This window comes from Dinoponera quadriceps, unplaced genomic scaffold, assembly GCF_001313825.1.
Source record: "Dinoponera quadriceps isolate SergipeBrazil2010 unplaced genomic scaffold, ASM131382v1 scaffold777, whole genome shotgun sequence".
NCBI lineage: Eukaryota > Metazoa > Arthropoda > Insecta > Hymenoptera > Formicidae > Dinoponera > Dinoponera quadriceps.
The window spans coordinates 764,708-789,266 of record NW_014555488.1 but is presented as its reverse complement, the minus strand read 5'-3'; the positions used below and the strand labels follow the sequence as shown (position 1 = coordinate 789,266).

Sequence of the window (24,559 nt, the reverse complement as noted above, 5' to 3'; positions counted from 1 at the left end):
CACTCGCGCTCAATAGATTGATTTCTCATGGTAAAATAAATTAGTCAATTTCTTGATTAAAAGAAATAGATATAAAGAAATAGCAAGCATGTTTATGTATCATGTTTTACTTCTGATTCCAACTGTACAATATCTTGTTTCCATATGTATTCTCTTACATACTTGTTATTAGGCTTGCAAGATTGTTCACATGTAAAAACAGCCAATATTCCCCAATCGAGACACTTAAAATCTGTTGAACCAAGGTAGTATAATAATTGTGGCATAATCTGCACATAAAAAATATCCTTTGTTTAATTATGTAAAAATATATTTATGTATAAAAGGTTCAAAAGAGTTTCTAAACATCCTATGAGACATTGTATGGTTTTTTTTAGATTAATGATTCAAATTCTTGCACTTTACTATACAAAAATAAATTCTACATACTTGAAATTCAAATTGCCTGTTGCCATTGCATTCTGGACACTTTGGAACATCTGTTATTTGATTATGTGGCGAAATATATAGGACTTCTCCTCCTTTATTGTACCTGTCAATAAATACAAATTGATTGCTATTATGTTCAAAAATTTGTTTAATTTCTCTTTAAAGGATACCTTATTTAATACTGACATTAATAATTTATTTCCGAGTTAGTGCCATATCTTTTATGGATTTGATTCCAACAAATCCACTGGGAATGCAACACTAATTCAGAAGCCAAATCAAGTATTTCTCTATATCGTGAAAGCTTAAAATAACGATACCTTAGAATCTGATCTGGATCTTTCTGAACCTTTGTACGAAACTCTGCAAATATCTGATCTTTTTCATTGGAAGCTAACTGTGATAAATCATCATCCACATCTTCGTGCTGAAGAGTACCAGCTGTGCCATCCTGTACCATCGTATTATATTTTTCAAGTTCTTTTTTTTCACTTTCGACATCTTCAGAATCAAGTTCTTCTTCAGGATCAATTGTAATTTCATACTCAGGGAACAAAATACTATTGTTCTTGTACAATTTCTCATTTATGCTATCTGCTTCAGTACCACATGTTTCTTTGTGTCCATTTTTCCAATCGTGCACTTGATGCGTACGAGAGCAGTAATTGACGACTTTACACTTGGAACAGTGGCACGGTGCGAAAATTCCACAAACGTGACAAGTTTTTGCCCATTGCGATACATCTGAAAAAAAAGTAAACAAACATTACATACAAGTATTCTTGCAATAATCTCTCGGTACAAAAAATAGTCGACAATTTTATAATACGCACCAACATGCGTCACCCTGTCTTTTTCTTCAATAGGTGGTTTGGACGAGTAAAAAATGTTGCTTTGATTTAATTGTGAACGAAAGACCTTCAGGTTTCCGTTCTTATTCGATTTGCAGCACTCGACATTTTTGCATATAAAAACATATATAGTCCTGTGAAACGTGTCGGGATCTTCGCGCGGTGCATAGATCTGGCATAGAAATACACACGAATCACCGCAATAATCACATTCCAAATCATTTTTACCGGGAAGGTTTTTTAAATCTAGCCATGCTGGTTTACCGCCTATTTTACTGGGAAAGAATCGGCTTTCCAGCCGCCAGGGTTCACATTCCGAGATGAATCCTAGATCGACCATGATTAAACCACTCAACACGATCGAACAATCTTATTTTTCTCCTCTTCTTAAATAAATCACTAATGAGTGTCCGAATATTCATACATCAACCTCACAATGCCGACCCGTAATAGAAGGATGTACTCCGAAATAATTACACTCAGCAAAGCCAGGTGTCCGCAAAATGTGCGTTCAAGGCTGCGTTCGAAAATACACACTGAGAATAAAATAATATTTAATTGACCAATCATGAAAGAAATCTTGGTTCTTTTTGTTCTGATTAATTAAATGCCACTCTACCCTCAGTGTGGTGTTTCCGAACGCAGCCTAAAAAACAAGTTTTATTGTCCGTGATCGAAGTACACTTTGGTATACTTTTAAGATCCTGATAGATCTAGAAAAATACACCAATTAGAGATAATATTTATTGAGCTCTGCCTTCTTATCACGCAGCCATTGGCTACTTTTGAGCGATTATTATGTCGCTTCTGCCTTTCTTTGAATCTTGGCGCTACTGTCTGCGCTACAAAATCATGCTCGTTGCTTTACACTCTACTATTTACGTTCGGTGTTGTGACGCGATATCTGTCATCCTTTAGGTTAGCTGTCTAATCACGAAATTGAATATCTGTTACGTTTTTAACAAAAGCCAGGAGAAAATGACATCCTGCCTCGAGAGCTTGCAGGTGTCCACCTGCGTTTGGTTCGAGGGCGGTGAGAAAAGAAACGCATTGGTGTCTATGCTTGCTGGCACACTAGTAAGACTTCAAGTTTATATGACACAGTCGTGCTAAATAAACAAGCGCGTATGAATAAATTATATTATCATAAGTATACAATATATATGCTCTCTTATCTTTTCTTATCTTCTGCCGAGTTAACTATGTTAACTCAGCAGAAGATAAAAAAAAATTGACTGTATACAATAAATATTGAATATGTACAAACTATACTTTTCTATATGTGACGTGTTTCTATTGTTCTTTCCATTGTCTATGCGCATCTCATTGAGACGTCATTTTAGTTTTTTGTAGGCTGGTGGTTTATTATAGACGCCCATGCCAAGTATCCCAGTGAAATGGCAAATGCATACCATGTATGTGGAGTGTTTGGTACTATATCACTTTTTATGTAAGTAATATGACTAATACTTTTAATATGATCTATCCTAAATTTTAATGTCCCTTTTGTTTACTGACATGATGTTGATTGAAATAAAAATGGATTTTGTAGGGTCAATTCAGTGACAAATGCACAAATAAGGGGAGAAGCCTATAATGGTGGTTGTTTGGGAGCTAGAGGTGCCAGGAGTTGGCTGTTCGTTGGATTTGTGATGGGATTTGCAGCTGTAATAGCAGCTTGTTGGATTTTATTTGCCAATTTCGTAGCTGCAGGTATTTGTAACAGCTAGTAATAATGTCATAATATATACAGGATGTCACAGTATCTTGAAACAATAAATATGGAGACCTTAAAAACAATAGAAAAAATGACCCTGTGGAAGAGAAAATTTTCCTCCCATGATGTTTTTCCTTCAAAACCATTCAAATTGTGCTCTAGATATATTTCTCATATCATTAAAAACCAAGGAAATATTAGATGTTCTCTTTATGTTAGGACACTTTGTATATTATAGTTGCAAGAAAAAAACATGTTATTAATATAATATTTTCATGTACAGGTGCAACGCATCACTGGCCAGGTGTAGGATTGTTCCTGCAGAATGTGTTCATCTTCTTGGGCTCGCTGACGTACAAATTCGGTCGATCTGAAGATCAATGGGGTTAACAGATATATAATGCGTTGGTTGGAAATATTTTTATTACTACATGGTCAAATTAAGCACGTGAAGCTTGACTGAGAAAATTTGCGGTATAATATACCCTATATTCGAATATTAAATCCAATTCGATTGCAACGACGTCGGGTTAATCTCGTTACGAACGTTCTCATATATGGTAATTTATTTATATTCACTGGTGTCAACATCAGAGATATATAACGATTATGCGTTATGAATACCGACACATACCGAAAGACGTATGATAATCTAGATATAAGAGGCGTAGATTAGTGACTTCTTTGTGTGATAGAACTACATGCTACTTATGTTGCGTTAATAATTTTCACGTCACATATTAGAAATTTGATTTTGCATTATTTTCCACACGTTTTTATATTTACATTATTCCACTATTAATACAACAATTCTGTACCAACTTGTCTTTTGTACTTGATATTTTTATGAGGAAAATTATCAAGTGACTATTTAGTAGTAAGTATATTATCCAAACTAAATAAATAAACCGTGTCTCCTCAAGACAAATTATTACAAATTTCAAAAGGAAGAGAGAGAGAGAGTTAAGCCCCGATTGGTCGATTCCTTCGCATAATCTTTCCGAGAAGAAAGGTGTCGCCAGCTACAGTTTGAAGAACAAATCCAATTTTCTCCGTCCGGATTCTAGATAGCGACAGTCGCGAGGTTTTCTTCCTGATAAGTTTTAGAACAGACGAGAATCGTCACGATTGGTCCTCGGTATGCCAACGTGGGTGATCGGCGGGTCGTTGTTTCACCAATCGCGGTATGCCACACCAACACATGGTGCGCGGCACGTAAGTCTTGCGACGAAGGACCGGAGGTGAAGTTACAACGTTCTGATTTTTTGTTGATTTAAAAGTCGTGGAAATGCATGATTGTGCGTTTTAAGCGGCATACAGCTGGAGAATCGCCGTTGGGATAACGCACTTGTCGTCTGAAACTTAAATATAAGGTGAGCTCACACGTCACTTATTCGAGTTACTTCACGACTGACGTGTTTCATGCCGCCGGTATTCATAACCAAGTTTGACTGTCACACACGGTGGACGAGCAAATGGATTTCGCGCTGATTCCCGAATATACGGAATATACGTTCGCGTAAATCATCCTTCTCAACTGGCGCGATACTTTCATCTCAGGACCGCTCGACTTTCAGATGGAGTTCTCGCGAAAGAGTCTCCCGATGGCGTCGTTAGCCTTACTTCTTGTCGCCTCTTTCATCGGCATAAGCGAGGAGATTGCTGTCATGAGTATCGACATCGGCAGCGAATGGATGAAAGTGGCGATCGTCTCGGTAAGTAGGGGATTTCCAGCGATTCGCACGTTATGCTTCTCAGAATTATACTTGTCAGTTGACAGCTTTGTGCATCTGTTTTGTTCTAATCTTACCGATCGAACGTACCCCGTTGTATTTCTGCGTCCGGAAGATTAATTACGTTTGTTAACACCTCGTCTCACATTACACTTTGCAGCCCGGTGTTCCCATGGAGATAGCTCTAAATAAGGAGTCCAAGAGGAAAACACCAGTGTCGATCGCATTCAGAGATGGCGAGAGGTCTTTTGGTGAGGACGCCCAAGTGGTTGGCGTGAGATTTCCACAGAACACCTATTCTTACATCCTGGATCTCCTGGGGAAGCCCATAGATAATCCTCTGGTGCAACTGTATATGAAGAGGTTTCCCTACTACAACATTATCGCTGACGATGAGAGAAAAACTGTAGCGTTTAAGTTAAATGAAAACACAACGTACACTCCAGAGGAATTGCTCGCCCAGATACTACACAAGGGCAAGGAATTCGCGGAGGTGTCGGCTCATCAGAAGATCAACGAGGCTGTTATCACAGTCCCGGGATTCTTCAACCAGGCCGAGAGGAGAGCTCTGGTGCAAGCGGCGGAGCTCGCCGGCCTGAAGGTGTTGCAACTAATAAACGATTACACGGCTGTTGCTTTGAATTACGGCGTGTTCGGTAGGACCGAGATTAACGACTCCGCGCATTACATTATGTTTTACGACATGGGTGCGAGTAGTACCACCGCGACAGTCGTCAGTTATCAGAACGTGAAGACGAAGGAGCGGGGTTTCGTCGAGACCAATCCTCACGTTACTGTGCTGGGTGTGGGATACGACCGCACACTCGGCGGCCTGGAGATGCAGATCAGGCTGCAGAATCACCTGGCCAAGGAGTTCGACGCTTTGAAGAAGACGCCGAACTCGGTATTCAAGAGCCCGAGAGCGATGGCGAAGCTCTTCAAGGAAGCCGGCCGCGTGAAGACCGTGCTCAGCGCTAACGCGGACCACTTCGCGCAGATTGAGAGTCTGATCGACGACATTGACTTCAGATTGCAAGTCACGAGAGAAAAGCTGGAAGAGATATCCGCCGATCTGTTCGAGCGTGTGGCGAGTCCCGTGAGAATCGCCCTGGAGACGTCGGGTAAGTATTTGACATGGGGGTAAACGTCTCTTCACACGTAAAATATGCTCGTGACTTTTGTGTCCGGCGAATAACTCCCTCTCAATATCCAGATACACATTCGGGGAAACTGTTTCAGGCTTGGCTATGGATGTCATATCGCATGTTGTATTGGTGGGGGCAGGTACTCGAATGCCGAAAGTGCAGGAAAAACTGTCGCAGTACGTAAAGACGGAATTGTCGAAGAACGTGAATACAGATGAGGCTGCTGCTTTAGGAGCCGCATACAAGGCGGCTGATCTCAGTCAAGGTTTCAAAGTCAAGAAATTCGTCACGAAGGACGCCGTGGTGTTTCCCATTCAAATTGTATTCGATAGAATTATCGATAACAAAGTCAAGCAGGTACCGATCGCACGAGACGCATTCCTTAATTTCTTGCTCAGCGATCAACGAGAGATACGTGTCGCCTGCTTGTTCTCTTAATTTATTTTCTCTCGCACGCAGGTGAGGAAAACGTTGTTCAGCAGGATGAATCCTTTCCCACAGAAGAAGATTATCACATTCAACAAGCACACGGAAGACTTCGACTTCCAAGTGAACTACGCCGAATTGGATTACTTACCGTCCAGTGAGGTACCGTAAGTATCTATAGCTTCCATTTATCTATAACTTAAATTGGAAACGAGTCGACGAGGGTCCCTCGACGTTGTCCCGAAATTGTCACCCTTCAAGTTACCACGTGTATGTTTTGCTGCAGAGCCATCGGTAATTTAAATATATCCACTATATCGCTGAACGGTGTAGCCGAAGCTTTAAAGAAGCACGCTAAAGAAGGTGCCGAGAGCAAAGGAGTCAAGGCGCACTTCAATATGGACGATAGCGGAATATTGAATTTACTGAATGTAGAACTAGTATCTGAAAAGTCGAGCGTTACCGTTGACGAAGAAGAGGGTACTTTCTCAATACTTGGCTCAACTATTACTAAATTCTTTGCAGGTTTGTGCGCCGACGGCAGTGCAAAAAATGATGGCGATGATTAATTTCTGTTGCATGTATGGATGTCGTCGATTTCTCGACGATACTTGTGCTATTCCGTTCCTCCTTTACGTCGTGTCCGTGCATGTAGAAGAACTGTCGTTTCTTAAGATTGCAGGGAAATTAAAGAGTGCGAAAGGCAGAGGGTGATTTAAAATATTGTTATTATGGTTGTATCGGATTAATGCACGTCTTATCTCGAAATCATTTTTTGCATTTTTATAAAGAGATATATATATATATAAAATACATATATGTGTAGATTTGTGTATGTGAACAAAGAATTAGATAGTGTAATCGTTGAGCAGGGCTCAAATTTTGATGATCGCTTATATCAGGAAATCCGCGAAAATTTTAAGTTACAGTTTGATAGTTGAATATATAAAAAATGATTTCAGTAGCGTAACAAATGGTTATGTTTTCTTGATATTTCATTAGATTTCATTGCGTAAATAAAAACCTGAAAGGAGAAGGTTAAATTCACGCCTTCAATTTTTAGCGACGCCAAAACGCAAGGCCCTAGTTGTAAATCGTATACGTAAATCCAAACACGTACGAAGAGAAACGCGTTAATATTACAGCGTCTTTATTTTTTTTAGGGTCCAATGAGAAAGAGACGACAGAAAAGACGGAAGAACCGCCGAAAGAGGATATAAAGCCGGTGCACGAAGAGCCGGAATATTCGGAGGCACAGAAGGACACGGAAGAGAAGGCGAAGAAGAAGAACGAAACGAAATCGAACGAAGATAAAGGTGGGAATAAGACCGAGAAGGCGGAGAAAGAGAAGAAAGCCACTGTCGTTCAGATTAAGGAGCCTATTGGCTCGAACGAGATCAAATTGGGGTCGCAGATTCTTTCTGGTGACAAACTTCTACAGTCTCAAGACAAGTGAGCAAAACCATGTATGACGTTAGCCCGAATATAAAGTCCAGTCTTTCATTTTCTGGTTAACTTGTGGTTTAGACTTAAACGGATGATATTGCAAAAATTGTTTTTCTATTCATGATTAGTTATTAAATTGATGATTTTGATGTAGTGGCAACTTTAAAAATTTAATGATTAACTATGAATAGAAAAACATAATTTTCATATTATCATCATATTAAGCCTAAACTATAACCAGAAGATGAAAAATCAAGCTTAATTAATGTAATTGTAAGAAATTCTATCTTTCCGAAATATTATATCTTTCGTTCTGGAAGAGACGAATTGTCCTGTCAATGTAATCACAATAATATTTACACGATCATGCTGTTTTCCTCTCTCTGCAGGATACATAATTTAGACGTGCACGATTCGAAGAAAGCGCGTCGAGAAACTGCATTGAACAATCTTGAGTCGTACGTGATCGATGCGCAGCAAAGGCTCGATTCCGATGAGTACTTGGCCGCAGCCACCGAGAAAGAGGTCGAGGAGTTACGTAAAGCGTGCGCCGAGGTCTCCGAGTGGCTGTACGAAGACGGATTCACTGCGACCGCGGAAGTGTACGAGGAGAAGTTGTCGGAACTGCAGAGGTTAACCAATGACATCTACGAGAGAGTTTCCGAGCACCGGGATCGCCCGGAGGTTCTGAAAGCGGTATCCTCGCTACTCGACAACAGTAAATTGTTCTTGAATAGTATGCGGAATCTGAGCGTTACGGCCGATGTCATCACGCCTGTTGAAGTGGAGACATTAGAAAAAGCGATCAACGAGACGCAGGTACGCAGTGAATCAATGAAACGATAAACAGCTCCGACAATATTTATGGCGATTAAATAATCTCTTTTTCATTTTCATGAGAACTCAAAATTAACGAAAAAATTTATTACGACATTATTCTAAAATATGTTTGTGTATGCATATTTAAATATCCGTTGTTAAGGGGATGGTACAAGTTGTTGACGAATTTGATAAGCATTGATTGAATGTTGATAAGAAGCGATTTTCGAAATGTTATATTACATAAACATTGACACAATCACGTTACTCTGTTTGTTCCTTATACATATAAGTTTTAAATGTTAGTGCGATATAAATGTGAATAAGATGAATGTGCGCTACTCTTTTACTGTATCTAACGGAGATATAATCTGTACCTAACCAAGATATATAACATTTTTTCTGCAAACTTTCCGTCCCTTTCTAGGCTTTTATGTATGTAAAGAAATGTTCATCGAAATGTTCCTCATTGGAGTAAGCATACATTCGATATGTATAAGTTGCAAAATTTTTGTTTTAGGAAAATTTTTATTAGATCGAGATTCAGTGTTGAAATTTTTAATCGTTTTCGTCACATATTGGACATATTAGACCATGCTCCGATGCTTCATTTACGCACATACTTTTGCTATGTAGAAGCATTTGTAATTTTGTGCAATCAATAAGATGTAAATTTTGCAAAAGAAAACAATATATTATTAATATTCTGTCGGTAAAAGTATTTCAAGTATAGCATCCTCTTAACAGTAGACACGTTTTGCATTTTATACACATATAATTCCAATAATACCGATAAAATATACTATGTGTTCTTTTTTTTTCAGGATTATTATGACATGGTTACGAAGCACTTTGCTGAAACGCCGTTGAACGAACCAGTAAAGTATAAGGTCCGGCATATCTCGAACAAGATGGAGTTGCTCGACCGGGAAATTAAGTATCTTATAAACAAGATAAAAATTTGGAAGCCGAAGGAAGCTGTAATGAACAATCAAACGGACAATAAAACCGAGCGAGCAACGGAAAACCAGGAGGAATCCCCGCTTGATTCCGCGACGGAAGCCGACGCTGAGAAAGACACACCTGCAGAAGAACAAACTGCGTCCAGTAACGAGCAGGAACAACAGGATGCACCGCCGGAAGCCGACGCTGAGAAAGACACACCTGCAGAAGAACAAACTGCATCCAGTAACGAGCAGGAACAACAGGATGCACCGCCGGTGATGGATGAGACGCAGGAGTCGTTGTTTATACCGGAAAGAGAGGAGCCGTTAAGTGAAAACGAAGTTGAGGAGGATACGCATCAAGAACTATAAAAAAATAATTTATTTAAAAGTGTGTGATTCTTTGTTATTGGTCGACGGGCAGCGTCGATTTAGAGCAATTTCTGTAGATTTATCTTCGTCGGATGCATTTAAAACACCAATCAAATCTTGACACATTTGCTCAGTGGGTGGATAAATTATTTCACTCGGGTTCGAATACAAATTATATATTTCCTGTATTTTGTTGATGACATATTCACGCAGGAAATATACGTGAATAATGTTGTCCGTTGGTTTATTTATAATGCAAGTGTTAATTAACACATGGTCGGAAGATAATCGGTGATAATCTTATCGAGAACCGCTCTACTTGCGATAATTATATTACACAAGTGCCAAGCAATAGCAGGTTCTGATATTCAACTTACCAATGTAGACACACATATGTGAATAGGCCAGTTCTTACGAAACGTTCACATGTCAAATTTTGAAAATTGTAATATATCAAACTTTACTTTGCATGTTAAACACGTTTCAAATGCTGAAAATCTACCTTTTAATTACGTGTTATCGTCATATTTGGAGTTTGCGGTATAAGGCATATTGCTTAAAAAAAAAAAAAGGTGATGAAATGATTTTCGCATGAATATGAATCATTCACAGAATAGAGACTTTTTCATACAGATACATTTTTGCATGTATTTGTAAATATATCCTGAAAGAACTTCTTTTACTTCTTCTATATAAATATACATCGATACCGCTTGATTGTTCGGCGACATATCTTGTGAAAAAAGCTTCATTATTTTTTTTTTGTTATTCTCTGTTAATTATGGTGACATTGCATAATGAATAATTTCAAATGTTCTTATGTACATGTCTTGCAGATATTTTGATGATTATTTACGAATAGAATAATTATATTCGCACAAAATACATTAAATATGAAAATCAAGAATCATATGATAAAATTGCTCTTTCGTATCTAACTAATACTTAGCAAAACTTTCTGGCAATGAAAAACACATCAAGAAGATGATAAATTATTGTCATTCTACTGCCAATTAGGCGTTCAGGTTCAACGAATTATCATTCCAATAACGATAAATATAAAACTGTAATTTCGAATATTACTTGTGGTATCTATTAATTTGAAAGAATAAAAAAATATATAAGATATGATTAATGTAAGGAAATAGGAAATATACTGTTATCGTACGTTTATTTTTCTTAGAAGTATGTATAAATTATTGAAAATAATCATACAAGCCGTTATCTCTAATAGATTAAATTTTGATCAAAACTTTAACAAGTTCCAAAAATTGATTTTTTACAACCGAATATATGTATACGTATAATCAAGATAAAAAGAAGGGAATCAAGAGAATTATATATTTTTTGTATATTTTTAATTTTCAAATTTAAATATTTTTACTATTAAATTATATTATATATATTATAAATTATTATTGTTAAATCACAATCTATTAGTATCGAATGTTTTAAAATTCGATAAGGAGTAATATCTCGTTATCCATTTATTTTATCGAAGCTTATTTAATTTGTATAATGAGCACATTTCATTTCTAATTATTACTTATGAACTATAAAGTAAGTTAATTATATTTTATTACTCAATTAGAATATATATGAATAAGAATATGAAATTCATTTTAGAGATAAGACGTGAATTAAATTTTGCGGTTAAATAATTTTCTTGAAAATAACCAATCGGTGCTGCGATCACGTCTACGCATGTCTGATACAAACAATCATGGTATATGAATATCTAGATAGGATACCACTTTTCGAAAATGTTAAAACGTAAATACACAACACGTTGAGCATTTGGAGACGGAGTGCTCGGGAGTGTTATAGCGTATTCAATATTATGTATATAGTTTCAAATAAAATTTCTACACATTATATTTGTTAATTATATTATATCGACGGCTATGGCAATACGTCAGATTCTCAGAAAATTATTGACAAATGTTACTCCGGCATTGGTGAGAACACGATTTATTGTTACTTCAGATTTTAATTATTCATAAACATATATATGATAAAAATTGATAATTCATTAATTTTAATATGTAGTATTCATCGGGTATGTTATTTACATACTGCACCCCATCCAAGAAGCTTAGTGAAAAAGAAAAGTTGAAATTAGAACTACCGGACATAAGAAATCTGACATATGAATCTATGATACAACGTTCTGCATTGGATGCAACCAATAGTGCAACACAAGCATTAACTGTTACCTGCATGGCAATAATAAATATGAGTGCCGAGTACAGGTAAATATTATTTTTGACACAAAGGTCATATTATAACATCATAAATTCTGATAATTTTATAGTATATTTATATAGGACATTGTTGAATGAGCTTATCTCTCTCTTAACGGATATTCTGAACCATGATGTTAGTGACGCACATTGGGACTTGATTATAGAAGTACGAACAGAAATGGAGGAGAAAAAACAGGCACTTATGGTAATACAGAATTGCTTAAAAAGAATATAATCACATTGCCATATACAGCATAATTTTACAAGTATTTTTGACATAAAGTTAAAATTGATCTTTTCTCATCTTTAGAACATTTATAATATATATATATATTTTTTTATGATATAAAAAAATATGTAAATAATTATGTAATAACATCAATGCACATAGAGATTTGGAAGAATAAAATCAAAAGAGGTTCTAATAATTGATATTGTTTTCATTAGAAATTAACTGGCTATATGGATTATGTGCACAAAATGGCAGTGGCTGCTTCAGAGCTTAGTTTTCTATCTGGAATGGACAGTCTATCCAGCTCACTTTGTCAAAGGATAGATGATGCATTAAGTAATGTGAAAACAGAAGTTGAGAACAATCTTAAGCTGGAACAAGCATATAGGCATATACAAGAGCAATGCATCAAAGACAATAAGAAAACAGTCAAGGAATAATATATTTTTCTAGCTAATAACGAAGTAAAAACACTTAATGCAAGGAAAAATTGAGACTCGAAAGAAGAGATGGTCCAGCAGCTGTGAATGGTTCAACGATGAACGTTTGCGTCAGTCTTTCTTCGTACTTCTATATAAATAAGTTATCTCATACTAGTAAATATCTTATTTCTGTACAATAAAATTGTATATATTTTTTTTTATATCTGGGTTATGTTGACTTTATTGCGAAACTACTTTCCTACTTCATGCCATTGCTGATACGGCGATACGGCAGGTTTCCCAAACCTGAGTGAACCACGATTCACTTTTCATGCCCGTTTCTCCCATCATGGGTTTAAATCTAATCGATGATTAACCCAACGGAATTGACTAATTGCGAAATGATTATTCTTCTTCTTCTTCCCCCCTTTGTGCTGCTAAGCGTCGAGGTATTTCTCATTTGTCTCTGAAATAGATGGCTTTTCGCTCCACGTGGGTTTATTAGCCCTACGGAAGCTAGCATGGTGCGCACAGATCGTATACATGCATATGGGACCTACAGTTTAACGCCGGTTCCGAACGGCAAAGTTGGAGAGAAGTTTTTTTCTTGGCAAGAGATTACATTACTCTTTTGGTGGTTTGCTGGGCCACCGAAGAGGAGCTACGAGTGTGTGAAAAATTTTCTGGTTTATGCCGGGAGGAACCCGGGACCTCTAGCATAGTAGAGACTAGTGCGCTATCTACCATACCACGCTCGCGCTCAAAATGATTATTCAATTCAATTAATTGGTCAATTTCGTTTAGTTCATCGTTGATTTGAATTTAAACCACGATGGTAAGAAACGGATATTAGAACGGCAAACGTCTGCGACACACTTAGTTTTACACAAAATGGATATGAAAAGCAACAGGAGAGGGGGGGGGGAGGGGGTAAATTGATTATTTGTTTATATCATTTTATTTATATTACTTTACTGTTCGTTTTAATTTTTTATTGGATATAATTTTATAAATCTACTAATTCTAAATACGTGATCATATAACACATCTCGTCCGCATTGTTATATTTCCATACGTTCGATCACAATTGTGAATGTCACATTAAATATCATTTTGTGAGTATATCTTTTTAATGGAATGTATAATGCAAGAATTCTTGGCTTGCATTTTCTCGCTTTTGACATCATTAACAAAGCGTGGTTGCAGCGATGGACTGAGAGCTTTAATGTTCTAAAATCTTTTTCTTACCAAAAATCTGCTTGTGACTCATATTTAAAAAATCCTTGCGTTTTATGATCATGAAATTTTTACATATATATCACTGTATATATAACAATAAATATATTTTACATATATATAATTTATGTAATGCAAAAATAATATTATTTTTAATTTATGTAATGCAAACATAATATTTTGATTTCACATATTTCCTTACATTATCATTTCATGTTTTTCCATGTTAACGTGATTTTCTGTTCTGTTCTATCTGGCGAATAATTATTACCCAGTAGAATAAAAAATCATGAAGACATTTAAATGACAAGAAATTAATCGCAAAAATAAAATTATTAGTTTATTATTTTCCTAGACATTTTGACGTTCTGACTTTATTTTAAAGTCATTATTTAATTCTTTTGCCTGATAATCATTTTACATTTCCATCATATATTTATATTTACGAACTATTAATTACATGTCAATTAATTCATACAACATTATCTAAACAGCACAGATCTCCACAAAACATTCTAAAAACGTCCTTTGGAGATTTCGTGCTGTTTAGACACAGAGATTTATTTTAGCCAACATCTATCGTTCAAATTATAACCCGCGCACAACCAACAATATGGCGACCGGATAGCACCAAGATCAAAAGTGCCATCGCGGAGTGAATCTACATTTCTTACTTATACTGTTACTATACTATCTATAGATAATGTTTATACATTCGTATTCTTGAGTTATATTTAAAAAATATTGGTAACGTACAGAGAGTCAATGTGCTCCAACGTATGCAATAAAATATGGTACTTTCAAGGTGTAGTCAAAATAGCCTTTTGACAAATATATATATATATATATATATACATGTATATGACAAATATATATATATATATATACATATATGTATATACATGTATATATACTTACTGTAAAATTAAATTGTTGAAGTTCAGTAAGGTCGAATTGAAAAAAACAGCAGTCGACACAGGTTTTTTAAATTTAAGAACTTCAAGAAATCGAGGAGACAGTTGGTCTACCGACGAAAAAGAAAAAAAGAAGGAAGTCGAACATCGGCCGTCTCCGCGCGCTCGCCATGGCGCGGTAAACGTTTCAATTTCTTCGATTTTAGGTAAGCACGACCAAGATCGATATCACTTTTGCGCCGACCACGAGGATGTGCGAGTGATCTTCCCGTTTTTGTTTTTAAGTCCCGTTCTGGTCATTACGAAAGTGCGACCGTTGACTTCGTCGACGCAGCCGTCACGGGGAACTTGAAGCAACGAGGTGCGTTTGAGAAGTTCCGCCGGGACGTTGTTCCCGCACACAAGGAACCTAACCTGTCTTCATCGACAACATAATGCGTTCGAATAATCCGTGCACAGTCAGATTTGTAACTGGTAGGATCCGAATTTTATGACGAAACGAGAAAACGTCACTTACGTTTGTTCACTCTCTCGACTCGGACGTGAATTTTTTACTTGTCGCACGCATCTAACGTTCAAGCGTCTGACATGATGATACATTTTTTATTGTACAATTATTCCGCAAATGCGGCCTCATTTCACCTTCACTTGCTGTGCCGCTAGAAACGCATGTCATTTGCATGAGTTGCCTCGATTATATCAATAATTAGACATCACTTTTAATATAGCTCAATCTTTATTTCCTCCTTATGCAAAAGGTTCTAATTGATAGAGATGGCAGGCAAACGGACAGCGACTACCGAGCTGAATCACGACAATTGGAACGAGGAGCAGGAGCCGGAGGAAGCTGGAACGTTTGCGAGAGCGACGACCGATGTACTCAGGAAGAGAGTTCTGAAAACTGCCAGGCGAGGTAATCGAGGTTTGTTACCAGAGGTGAGTATCCTATGTTCTCTGCTGCTTGTTTCATTTGTACCGCCCAGATAGCGCACAATGTTTATAAAACACTTAAAACATAGATATTAAGTATTCTGTAAATATATCAAAATATTCGGGCGAGTCAGGCATGAGAAAGGTTATACGACAAATATTTAAAAATATTTCTATTTTCCATTGATAATTAAAACGTGGTTTTATTCAAGTGAAATCATGTTTTTATTATTTATGAGAAATGTTCTTCACAGATATTTTTAAGTATTTATCGTAATCTTTCTCATCGGATTTCTGAATATTCACAAAATATTTAATATCCATATTTTTAAGATATTTTATGAATATCGTGTGCTATCTGGATGATCCCTGTCACCGATATGTTCATGCAGTTTCAGGAGGGTTCTCTGAAGAGTGCGTTCGAGAACTTCACGGGTTTCAGCACGGCTTCTGCGAAAAACGCTCCGTTCAGTTTTCTCGCTGGTGTGAGCACCAGCCCTAGCGCAATCGTTAATACAACGTCGATTACGACGACTGTAAATACCAGTAGGAGTATTGCGAGCAACGGTGCCGCGAAAGCCACCGAGAGCGACGCGAGTAAGACGGACGAGACTGCCAAAATGGCTCAGATGACTCAGTCGGGCAAGCAAGTCTCTGCCGAGCAGGCAACCGAGAAGGCGGAGAAGAACTCGTCTGATTATTACACAAGCTTGAAGGGATTGAACGAGAGCGTCGCGCAATGGATCAATAGTCACGTGGACTCGAATCCGTTTTGTATATTGACCCCTATATTTAAGGACTACGAGAGATATCTGAATGAGATTGTGTCGAAGGAGGAGAGCGTCAAGGCGCAGACCGCCTCGCATCCCGCGGAGCACGCGACAAAGGCTGCGCCGAGCGATAACAAGAAGGACGAGAACGCGGAGAAGAAGAAGGCCGACGGCAGCCTGTTCAGCGGTAATAACAACAATGCGAACGCGAGCACGCCGAAACCTCCCCCCCCTTCGGTTGCAGCTGAGTGGAAACCCGAAAAATCGGTCTTCTCCAATATTCCTCCGGCCAAGTCGATATTCGGCAACACGGAGCAGAAGACGGAGAGCCCCAGAGCCACCAACACAAAGAGTCTGTTTGGCAGCACGGACGCGGCTACAGCTGCCGAGACACGCAGACCGCCGATCTTCGGAAATCTAGAATCGAACACACCCGGCAAAAGCATATTCAGCAACGTGAATACGGAGAATAACCCGTTCTTGCAAAAGCCTCCTCCCGTTGCCCCATCGGACAGCAAAGCGGAAGAGGAGCAAGCGAAAGCCGACGCGAAGCCTGCGGCAGCTCCCCCCACTTTCCCATCTTCCACTTTCAGTTTCGGCCAGAGCTCTGCTGCTAGCAACGCGGCGACCGCTGGATTTAGCTTTGGCAGGTATTTCATCTTTTTTTTCCATACATTTTCGATTCTTTATATCACCGTTAGATGATATAAACGCGAATTTTAACGGGGGGCCTGATGCGTAGCGGAAAGGCGTTCACTTTTGCCGCTTGCCCGGTCAAACCACAAGAACAAGAGGAAAAGACGGACAACGATAACAACGAGGAAGATGACGAGGAGCCACCGAAGCCCGAATTTAAGCCAGTAACCGAGGAAGGTGCAATTTATGAACAGAGGTATGCCTCGTGAATTTATGTATTATATTCAGGGTTGGGTAATACAACTATTTAATCAGTTAAAAGTCAAAAAATTAATGATTTTTAACTCGGTTAACCTTGAGTAAGTTAACTTTTAACTTAAACTAGTTAATTAAAATTTTATAGGCCGTTAACCTTTTAACATAGTCAAAAGTAAAAATTGACTTACCCAACTCTGATATATTATTATTACAAAGAGACGAGAGAGCGTAAGTTAACTTGTGATGTTGCGTGAAAATAAATTTAGCAAATGAACTTTCTCTATTTCTCCACCTTCTTGTTCACTTCTTTGTAACTTTTGTCTCCTTTTTAGATGCAAAGTCTTTGTGAAGAAAGATGGCAGTTTCAGTGACAGAGGTATCGGTATGTTGTTCTTGAAACCAACACCGAATGGTAAAACGCAGCTGATAGTACGCGCCGAGACAGCGCTGGGCAATTTGTTACTCAACACCTTGTTGACTCAAAGCATACCGATCAAGCGTATGAACAAGAACACGATAATGTTGGTCTGTCTGCCAATACCGGACTCGTCGCCGCCGCCGGTACCGGTACTGTTGAGAGTGAAAACTAGTGAGACCGCGGATACTCTATTTGAAACGTTAGACAAACACACAAAATAGACAATACAAATCTTTCGTTTTCTCTCCGCGCGCGACTTCCATCGGAAGTGAGAGAATCGTTAAGATCGTTATCGAGGATGCAGGCAAACGTTATTGTTGCGATAAAAAAGAAAATGCGAACAAAGAATTCGAAGTGTTGCCCGAATAACGAATCAGTTTCAAATGAACGATGTCGTAAAATTATTTAGCCGCTTGAGTTGAGTTTATAAATAGCAAATCTACATCCATCAATAAACAACTTATCTCGATTAGGAGTTTTGCCAAACTCTTTATTTTATCATTCCACAGGATGCGAATTTTGCGGTTGCCCAGAAAAATATATTACACTTAGACATTACTGCGTAACTAATGAGAACTTAGACGAGGAAGTGTCTTGACGAGCGATCTATCTCCCCGCTGTTGTTTTGAAGAAATTTGTACAAAATGTAAGTAATTTATCCTGTCCTCTCGCTAGAGATTCCGTTTGATAAGAAATACAATTGTCATCATCAAATCATTTCTAAAAGGATGCCCCGATTTATATATATATATGTATGACATGTGAAGTAAGCATCACTATTGTATCATTGATGTAATGATAATATATTGGAAATATATGTACATAGCGGAGATACATAGTGTATATTATGAACCGATTATGTATGAACAAAAATCAACAGACGTGTTTGTGACAAGTTATGCTTATAACGACCATTGAAATATTCTTTACTGTCCTTGCAGTTGATTATATAAATGCACAAATTATATTGTATTAATTAAAGTGTAAGAGGAAGAAAGAAAACAAGGAAATAACTTATCAGTGCCCTTTTACGAAACGAATTTGTCAACTTGTCTATGATCATCAAGATAACAGAAGCATAAAAGTACTCAGTGTACCACTTCGCTAATATTGTGTTAAATATATCAAACAAAATTTATGTACGTAGTTATATCGCGAGATAGATTGCACAAATCAATGAATACACGGGATATGAGGTGATTCATTTTACAATTCGTAAGGTTATCTTATATAAATTATTGTTCTTTACTGTCAGCTTGCTTATAATCACGCACAGGTACTTAAATGAGATGATTTTTGTCCCGAGGAATTTTTCCTATTTTCTTAACCAAACTACATTTTCTTTTGAGCCATATATGTGTACGATTTGTGTGTATCATCTATATAAATATGTGAGAAATAGGCTGCGAAAGGTCACCGACAATCCTGTGCGGATGTTTCCTGTAATACCGAGTTTGACCGACGATATGGATTCAGCGATTTATACGGAGATTTTTAATATAGCGTATATTTATTTGTACATGTATAAAATACTTTATGAAATGTAACTTTTTACAAGAGTTCTTGTTAGCGTGAATATTTAGAATTGCATCGAACAGTACTGATATTTCGTTGCTTAACAGTTTCTATCGGTGAATACATATGTGTCGTTGATGTCGGCGAAAATATTGCTCGTGAGAAATGCCAGTATCAGTGATTTGTAATTTAATGAGTATTTCAAGATGTAGTGTGCATATATATATATATATATACACGCGCGTGCGCGCACGCACGCACACACGCATGCATGCGCGCACACACACTCACACACATACACATACTTTGATTCAATAATTTTTTCTGTGGCAAGCCAAAATAAGATAAATTAATAGTCGCGTGTGTTCTTTAAAGACACAGACAAATTATAAAACATGCAATAAATTTCTCTTATAAGTGACAAGAGGTGTCAAATTTCTTTCGCACTAAAATCTTACCGAGCTATCCTCTACAAATAAAGCCACTGTACAAGAGTGTAGAAATGTTTTAGGTTTTAAAGCATTTAATTATTATTACCCATGCATTATACACACCATCGCATCAGATTCAATAGTTCACTTATATTTATATCACTATGATTAAATTGTACATTTAGTATGTAAAAATCTGAAACATGAACATTCTTAGATGTTTAATATGTTCAACAATATACGAATCTGCCCTAAATATTCTCGTGAGTGTGTTATTACGAAATTAAAGAACAAGTCTGACAAGATATATTCCATGTATATATGTACAAAATTAACATAAATGATCTTAAATCCTATATATCGTGTAGAGATGCGATTCACATGACAATATTATGAGCTATACAACATGAGAAAATAAAGCTGGCTCTCCTCGCTCCCTATAAAAATCGTGTTGTCATACGATCCCCTTTCGTTCTTCATTACACACTGTACACTTGGCGAAAATACTTGTACGATGGTATTTTCGTCAATTTCTTTTTCAAGCTTTTTGAGCCATGAACGGGGTCAGAGCGCCTATCTGTCCCAGACCCAGCTGAATGTGCTGCATGTGAATCTCCACGCAATTTTGAAACACCTGCTGATTCTGAGGACTGAGCTTTGATCTGATCTGTTCCATGGTACCTTGCAATACCTTGAGCTCGTAAGCGTTCCGGTCGGAGTCCGATAAGCTCTGCGAAGTGAGAAAGATGCTCTTGTTACAAGAGATACGTGGAAAATGTGAAATGAATTTTACGCGTCCAAAATATACAAAAATCTATATCTCTTACCTTGACTTGCAACATCAGAGCGGTCAAGTCCGTCACCAATTGATTCATCTTGCCGGGCTCTTTATCGTTCATCATATTGTTCCTGGCGACCATATCCGCCGCTTCTTGCCTGCACTTCTCTCGCAAATGCGACGGTGCTAACATCGCCGCCACGCTTGGCTCGGGCGCCATTTCCTGGCATAGTTCTTGAACGTCATTTAGGAAATCCTGAAGAGCCGCGTTCATCTTCTCTAGCTCAACAACAATCCTGTGGGAATATCAGAGAGAACAGTGGATTAAACACGACTCATCACTAATTCTCCACATACGTACACACGTATTTTATAAATCATTTATTGCGTAACGCTCAAGAATTTACACAGCGTAAAATTTCTCGAATTAATTTGAATTACTAATCACAGAAACCTTCTCTGTGCACGGCCATTTTCAATCATTAATAACCCGAAATTTGACGTGTCGTTTGCGAAATGGTGAAAGTGAAAAAACTTTTTTTGCTCATAGTCCGTTTTACGTCCTCACGTCCTGTAGATTTGGGACACCCTATATAAGTGATATATTTACACATAAAACTAGCCATACCCCGCATATTTTCTCTCGAAATCGGGAGGAAGTGACTCTCCGAAGGAACGTCTCTTCTCGGCTTCGCCATTCATCTCCTTCAACTTTTTGATTTTGATCTTCTTAGCTGCCAATATCTTGTTCACCTTCACCATAAGTTCGAGCAATCTTAGCGGGTAACCGTTCACCATACCGCCGATATGCGATTTCTTCGGCAGGGACACGGAGGCGTTGGATATTAAAGGATCGTTGGTCAATCGTGGCGACAGTTTTAAGGTGTACGGTGGCGAAGGCACGTACTGTACGTGTCGTGGCCTGAATTTCTGTGCAAACGAGGCCACGCTGATCGTTTCCGGCGGTTCGTTCGACTGAAATTACAATTACAAACGTATTGCAATGTTGCAAGCGACATGCACACAATGAAAATTATCCCCGTGAGGAAGCACAAACGGAACGTACTAAAACTTCGTAATCGGGCACGCTGTGCGTCCCGAGTCCGGCTCTCTCAAACGTGATTCTGTAAGTATTATTGCTGGTGTCGACAGCGTCGATGCTCCCGGTGAACAAGCCGTCTTGCGGCTTTCTCAGCCTCGCCGTTACTTTCGTACCGATCACTAACTGCAACGGTATCTCGGACGGTAGGTCCTTGAAACTGTTTACGTCCGCCGCTTTCCTCTGCTGCAGCATTCGTATCTTCTGCCTCTTCCTCTCCAGCTCGCGGCGTTCTTCTTCGAAAAAAGACTGCGAGCATCGTCGCGGCTTGCCCATCATCCTCCTGATCTTGCACCATTCGACGCGAGTGAGCTTGCGGGTCTTCAGCTGTGGGAACGATTCTTTCAGGCATATCATGAAGTCGTTATCGCCCTCGAACAATATCCTGCGAAGAACACCGACATGTAGAAGCATAAAAATGTTCACCACTATTCTCGCAACGTTGTTTACGATTGCCTTTTCGGACACACTTGTTGAATCGTACATACTTGTCGATGTTACTGTAGAACCATTCGTAGCAGACCCATTTGTGGGCCTTTGGTAATTTCAACAGATTCCTCAGTCTCATGCCGATCTTTTGCCCAATCTTACGATCCGGGGATGAAGGTGGCATTGGTTTGTCGTGTTCCCTCTCCTGCTTCACCGGTGTGGTTGCGGGAGTAGAATGCGATGACGTGTTTGAATTCTTTCTCGACTCGTTCAACATCTTGTTCTGCTTCTTGGCTGGCGATGGCCGGAGCAACTTCCTGGGAGACTGTTTCGCATCTGCACTCATCGGATCCTTCTTGATCCTGCAGATATAACGATCGAACATTCAGCCAATTGGATACCGACTGGGCTCAACAATGCATAAGATAAAAGTTTATTCATTCCCAGATACGTATATAAACTTAAAACATTTGTATTGTTTTAGTTTTTAAATACGAATATCTAAACTTTCAACAGAGAATATATATATATATTGAATATTTAAATATTTATATTTCAAAACCAAAACAATAAAAATGTCCAGGTTTAAGTACATGTCTAGGTATTGATACATTTATCTTAACTATGATTAGTTCTGATACCTGTGTAAGGAAGGAAAAATATACCTGTGATGTGGATGGTTAATCAAGACATCATCGTAGAATAACTTATTTTTTTTTCTAATTCTCGCTGGCATCCCTCTGCGGTTCAAGACCTGTACTGGTTGTGTCGGGGGGTTCGGTTTGGCAGGTGGTTGGGTGCCGACTCTCTGCAGGCCCAGAGCTGCGGGTCCCAGCTCTGGTATCGGCTCTGATTCCTCTGTGTCCATCAGTGGTTCTGGCTCTATCGAATGATTAGAAATATTGTGCTCCTCCACGTCCATCGCATCATCTTCCATTATCTCGGTTTTAATCTCATCCACTGATGGATATCCGCCATTCTTGATGGACAACAGTGTCTCCGCAGATTCACCTGGGCAAATTGACATCAAGAATCAATAGGACACACATGATCAGACCCAAAATGATATCCCCCAGAATCAAATGTATTCACGTACGTCGTTCACACATCAATCAAGCGTGATGTGTGAACATCAACAGCAACAACGATCTCGCACAGACGACGAAAACGGTGCACACGAAAGGCAGCGATTACGCGCGCCGACGTTCCCATCGTGTGTGGAAAATGTTGGCGAGATCAAAAGTCACCCATGCACTTGAATATCAAGCTTCAAGATGTCAGGTGTCGCACTCGTCATCGAATTTAAAAAATGTCTAGCTAATTCGATGAAAAAAACGAAAAAGGCAGGCTACCGTTCTACCCGGAGAGCACCGGGACGGGCCCGGGAGCGCAAGGAATTTCAAACGCCGACGGAACGGCCGTTGAGGGGAAATTCGCGAGTTTCGTGCGATCGACGGGACCGAGGCCGTCGAGCATCGGCCACGACGGAGTGACATAACCAAACAGGGACCGGAGATTCGGTAAACAGTCGGTGCGAGTGGCCGCCGGCATAGGCCGACTCGAAGCCGTGTAACGGCCTTGAAGCGGCCGTTACCGGGGCGAGGGTGGACATTTCGCGGCTGGCCGCACGGCGAAGCGTCGCCCGCCCGAGGATCGTCGTCGTCATCGTCCCGCTTGAATCGCGTTTGGTCATTTTTGAAATTTTAAACCCGACTCGCTCGATCGCCGTTCGAACGGCGATTGTGGTCGCGCGGGGCGCGCCCGGCGCCGCGCGGTCGCCCTGATCGGTGAATCGCGGCACGCGGATTCCGCCCGGCCGCTCGCTTGGCGCTCAACGCCGTCCCGCGTCTCGTTAATTTCACCCGAAATAACGCAAAGTTTACTCACTTTCAACCATGTCCGCCATGTTGACATCAGTGATGCATCATGGGTACGTACTTCCGATTGGGGCGCTCGTGAACGCGCACGATCCGCCGTTTCGCGCCGCCGGGTGACCCGATTCCGCTGTTCCGGAACTGACGCCACTTCGCGGACCACGTTCGAATCGCGGCCGACGGTTAAATTCGAAAATCGATGAACCCCGACGGTCTGATCCTTGGCTCAGCGAGACGTTGAGCTACAGTTCCAGGTAAGGAAGCCTCTGTGAAATTGTACGAGAATCTCGCGTGAAATTCCTGATGCTGCGATTATGCGGATGTATTTAAGAAACATGCACGTGGAAATATTGATCTCTTGTAAAATATTGACGATCGTTAATATTTTAGAGAAGATCAATATTTCTGCATGTATCTTGTCGAAACGTTCTAAAATTTTTCGAAGACGGATTTTAAAGATAAAAGACGTCTGAAGGATGTCTCGGAGGT

General features: G+C 39.0%; 6 protein-coding genes across 14 annotated transcripts; 4 read left to right on the top strand and 2 right to left on the bottom strand.

Moving 5' to 3' along the window:
* Positions 1-75: 75 nt before the first annotated feature.
* On the bottom strand, positions 76-1,912 carry LOC106744368 (programmed cell death protein 2). Its single transcript, XM_014619069.1, has 4 exons — positions 1,263-1,912; positions 750-1,173; positions 430-532; positions 76-269 (listed from the first exon to the last, which is right to left on the bottom strand). The coding sequence occupies exons 1-4, from the start codon at positions 1,618-1,620 to the stop codon at positions 93-95; spliced, it is 1,062 nt and encodes a 353-aa protein (XP_014474555.1). The 5' UTR covers positions 1,621-1,912; the 3' UTR covers positions 76-92.
* Positions 1,913-2,129: 217 nt separating this feature from the next.
* Positions 2,130-3,818, top strand: LOC106744373 (transmembrane protein 50A). The gene is made up of 4 exons (XM_014619076.1): positions 2,130-2,357; positions 2,624-2,730; positions 2,833-2,993; positions 3,281-3,818. Exons 1-4 carry the CDS (start codon positions 2,259-2,261, stop codon positions 3,385-3,387), a joined length of 474 nt encoding a protein of 157 aa, XP_014474562.1. The 5' UTR covers positions 2,130-2,258; the 3' UTR covers positions 3,388-3,818.
* A 315-nt stretch (positions 3,819-4,133) lies between these two features.
* LOC106744362 (hypoxia up-regulated protein 1) lies at positions 4,134-11,113 on the top strand. Of its 2 annotated transcripts, none has more exons than XM_014619048.1 (9): positions 4,134-4,370; positions 4,575-4,712; positions 4,891-5,851; positions 5,970-6,232; positions 6,335-6,468; positions 6,588-6,781; positions 7,465-7,753; positions 8,137-8,566; positions 9,391-11,113. In XM_014619048.1, exons 2-9 carry the CDS (start codon positions 4,575-4,577, stop codon positions 9,880-9,882), a joined length of 2,901 nt encoding a protein of 966 aa, XP_014474534.1. In that variant the 5' UTR covers positions 4,134-4,370; the 3' UTR covers positions 9,883-11,113. The 2 variants fall into 2 exon arrangements, with proteins under 2 accessions (XP_014474534.1, XP_014474533.1); XM_014619047.1 differs by having other exon boundaries at positions 4,135-4,370; positions 6,588-6,826.
* Positions 11,114-11,257: 144 nt separating this feature from the next.
* LOC106744371 lies at positions 11,258-13,003 on the top strand. The gene is made up of 4 exons (XM_014619073.1): positions 11,258-11,840; positions 11,932-12,134; positions 12,210-12,333; positions 12,576-13,003. The coding sequence occupies exons 1-4, from the start codon at positions 11,787-11,789 to the stop codon at positions 12,798-12,800; spliced, it is 606 nt and encodes a 201-aa protein (XP_014474559.1). The 5' UTR covers positions 11,258-11,786; the 3' UTR covers positions 12,801-13,003.
* Positions 13,004-14,623: 1,620 nt separating this feature from the next.
* Positions 14,624-19,880, top strand: LOC106744365 (nuclear pore complex protein Nup50). 7 transcript variants are annotated; one of them, XM_014619055.1, is made up of 7 exons: positions 14,624-14,812; positions 15,014-15,138; positions 15,218-15,293; positions 15,690-15,868; positions 16,255-17,282; positions 17,375-17,524; positions 17,859-19,880. In XM_014619055.1, exons 4-7 carry the CDS (start codon positions 15,707-15,709, stop codon positions 18,163-18,165), a joined length of 1,647 nt encoding a protein of 548 aa, XP_014474541.1. In that variant the 5' UTR covers positions 14,624-14,812; positions 15,014-15,138; positions 15,218-15,293; positions 15,690-15,706; the 3' UTR covers positions 18,166-19,880. The 7 variants fall into 7 exon arrangements, with proteins under 7 accessions (XP_014474541.1, XP_014474545.1, XP_014474544.1 ...); XM_014619059.1 differs by lacking the exon at positions 14,624-14,812 and having other exon boundaries at positions 14,951-15,138; positions 15,705-15,868; XM_014619058.1 differs by lacking the exon at positions 14,624-14,812 and having other exon boundaries at positions 14,951-15,138; positions 15,691-15,868.
* Positions 19,881-19,964: 84 nt separating this feature from the next.
* LOC106744363 (protein lin-9 homolog) lies at positions 19,965-24,108 on the bottom strand. 2 transcript variants are annotated; one of them, XM_014619049.1, is made up of 7 exons: positions 24,084-24,108; positions 22,862-23,207; positions 22,256-22,558; positions 21,735-22,152; positions 21,297-21,643; positions 20,718-20,964; positions 19,965-20,620 (listed from the first exon to the last, which is right to left on the bottom strand). In XM_014619049.1, the coding sequence occupies exons 1-7, from the start codon at positions 24,100-24,102 to the stop codon at positions 20,429-20,431; spliced, it is 1,872 nt and encodes a 623-aa protein (XP_014474535.1). In that variant the 5' UTR covers positions 24,103-24,108; the 3' UTR covers positions 19,965-20,428. The 2 variants fall into 2 exon arrangements, with proteins under 2 accessions (XP_014474535.1, XP_014474536.1); XM_014619050.1 differs by lacking the exon at positions 24,084-24,108 and adding an exon at positions 23,293-24,068.
* Positions 24,109-24,559: the final 451 nt, after the last annotated feature.

Excerpts from the sequence above, each read along its gene's own strand:
- LOC106744362 (XM_014619047.1), top strand. The coding sequence starts at position 4,575 with ATGGAGTTCTCGCGAAAGAGTCTCCCGATGGCGTCGTTAGCCTTACTT. Across the intron at positions 4,713-4,890 it reads TGAAAGTGGCGATCGTCTCG|CCCGGTGTTCCCATGGAGAT; the intron begins GTAAGTAGGGGA and ends TACACTTTGCAG. Across the intron at positions 5,852-5,969 it reads AATCGCCCTGGAGACGTCGG|GCTTGGCTATGGATGTCATA; the intron begins GTAAGTATTTGA and ends AAACTGTTTCAG.
- LOC106744368 (XM_014619069.1), bottom strand. The coding sequence starts at position 1,620 with ATGGTCGATCTAGGATTCATCTCGGAATGTGAACCCTGGCGGCTGGAA. Across the intron at positions 1,174-1,262 it reads AGACAGGGTGACGCATGTTG|ATGTATCGCAATGGGCAAAA; the intron begins GTGCGTATTATA and ends CTTTTTTTTCAG. Across the intron at positions 533-749 it reads GATCCAGATCAGATTCTAAG|GTACAATAAAGGAGGAGAAG; the intron begins GTATCGTTATTT and ends ATTTATTGACAG.
- LOC106744371 (XM_014619073.1), top strand. The coding sequence starts at position 11,787 with ATGGCAATACGTCAGATTCTCAGAAAATTATTGACAAATGTTACTCCG. Across the intron at positions 11,841-11,931 it reads CAAATGTTACTCCGGCATTG|TATTCATCGGGTATGTTATT; the intron begins GTGAGAACACGA and ends TTTAATATGTAG. Across the intron at positions 12,135-12,209 it reads AATATGAGTGCCGAGTACAG|GACATTGTTGAATGAGCTTA; the intron begins GTAAATATTATT and ends ATATTTATATAG.
- LOC106744373 (XM_014619076.1), top strand. The coding sequence starts at position 2,259 with ATGACATCCTGCCTCGAGAGCTTGCAGGTGTCCACCTGCGTTTGGTTC. Across the intron at positions 2,731-2,832 it reads GGTACTATATCACTTTTTAT|GGTCAATTCAGTGACAAATG; the intron begins GTAAGTAATATG and ends TGGATTTTGTAG. Across the intron at positions 2,994-3,280 it reads TGCCAATTTCGTAGCTGCAG|GTGCAACGCATCACTGGCCA; the intron begins GTATTTGTAACA and ends TTTCATGTACAG.
- LOC106744365 (XM_014619054.1), top strand. The coding sequence starts at position 15,367 with ATGCGTTCGAATAATCCGTGCACAGTCAGATTTGTAACTG. Across the intron at positions 15,407-15,704 it reads CACAGTCAGATTTGTAACTG|AGATGGCAGGCAAACGGACA; the intron begins GTAGGATCCGAA and ends TCTAATTGATAG. Across the intron at positions 17,525-17,858 it reads GGTGCAATTTATGAACAGAG|ATGCAAAGTCTTTGTGAAGA; the intron begins GTATGCCTCGTG and ends TCTCCTTTTTAG.
- LOC106744363 (XM_014619049.1), bottom strand. Across the intron at positions 21,644-21,734 it reads TGCCCGATTACGAAGTTTTA|TCGAACGAACCGCCGGAAAC; the intron begins GTACGTTCCGTT and ends TTGTAATTTCAG. Across the intron at positions 20,965-21,296 it reads TTCGAGAGAAAATATGCGGG|GATTGTTGTTGAGCTAGAGA; the intron begins GTATGGCTAGTT and ends ATATTCCCACAG.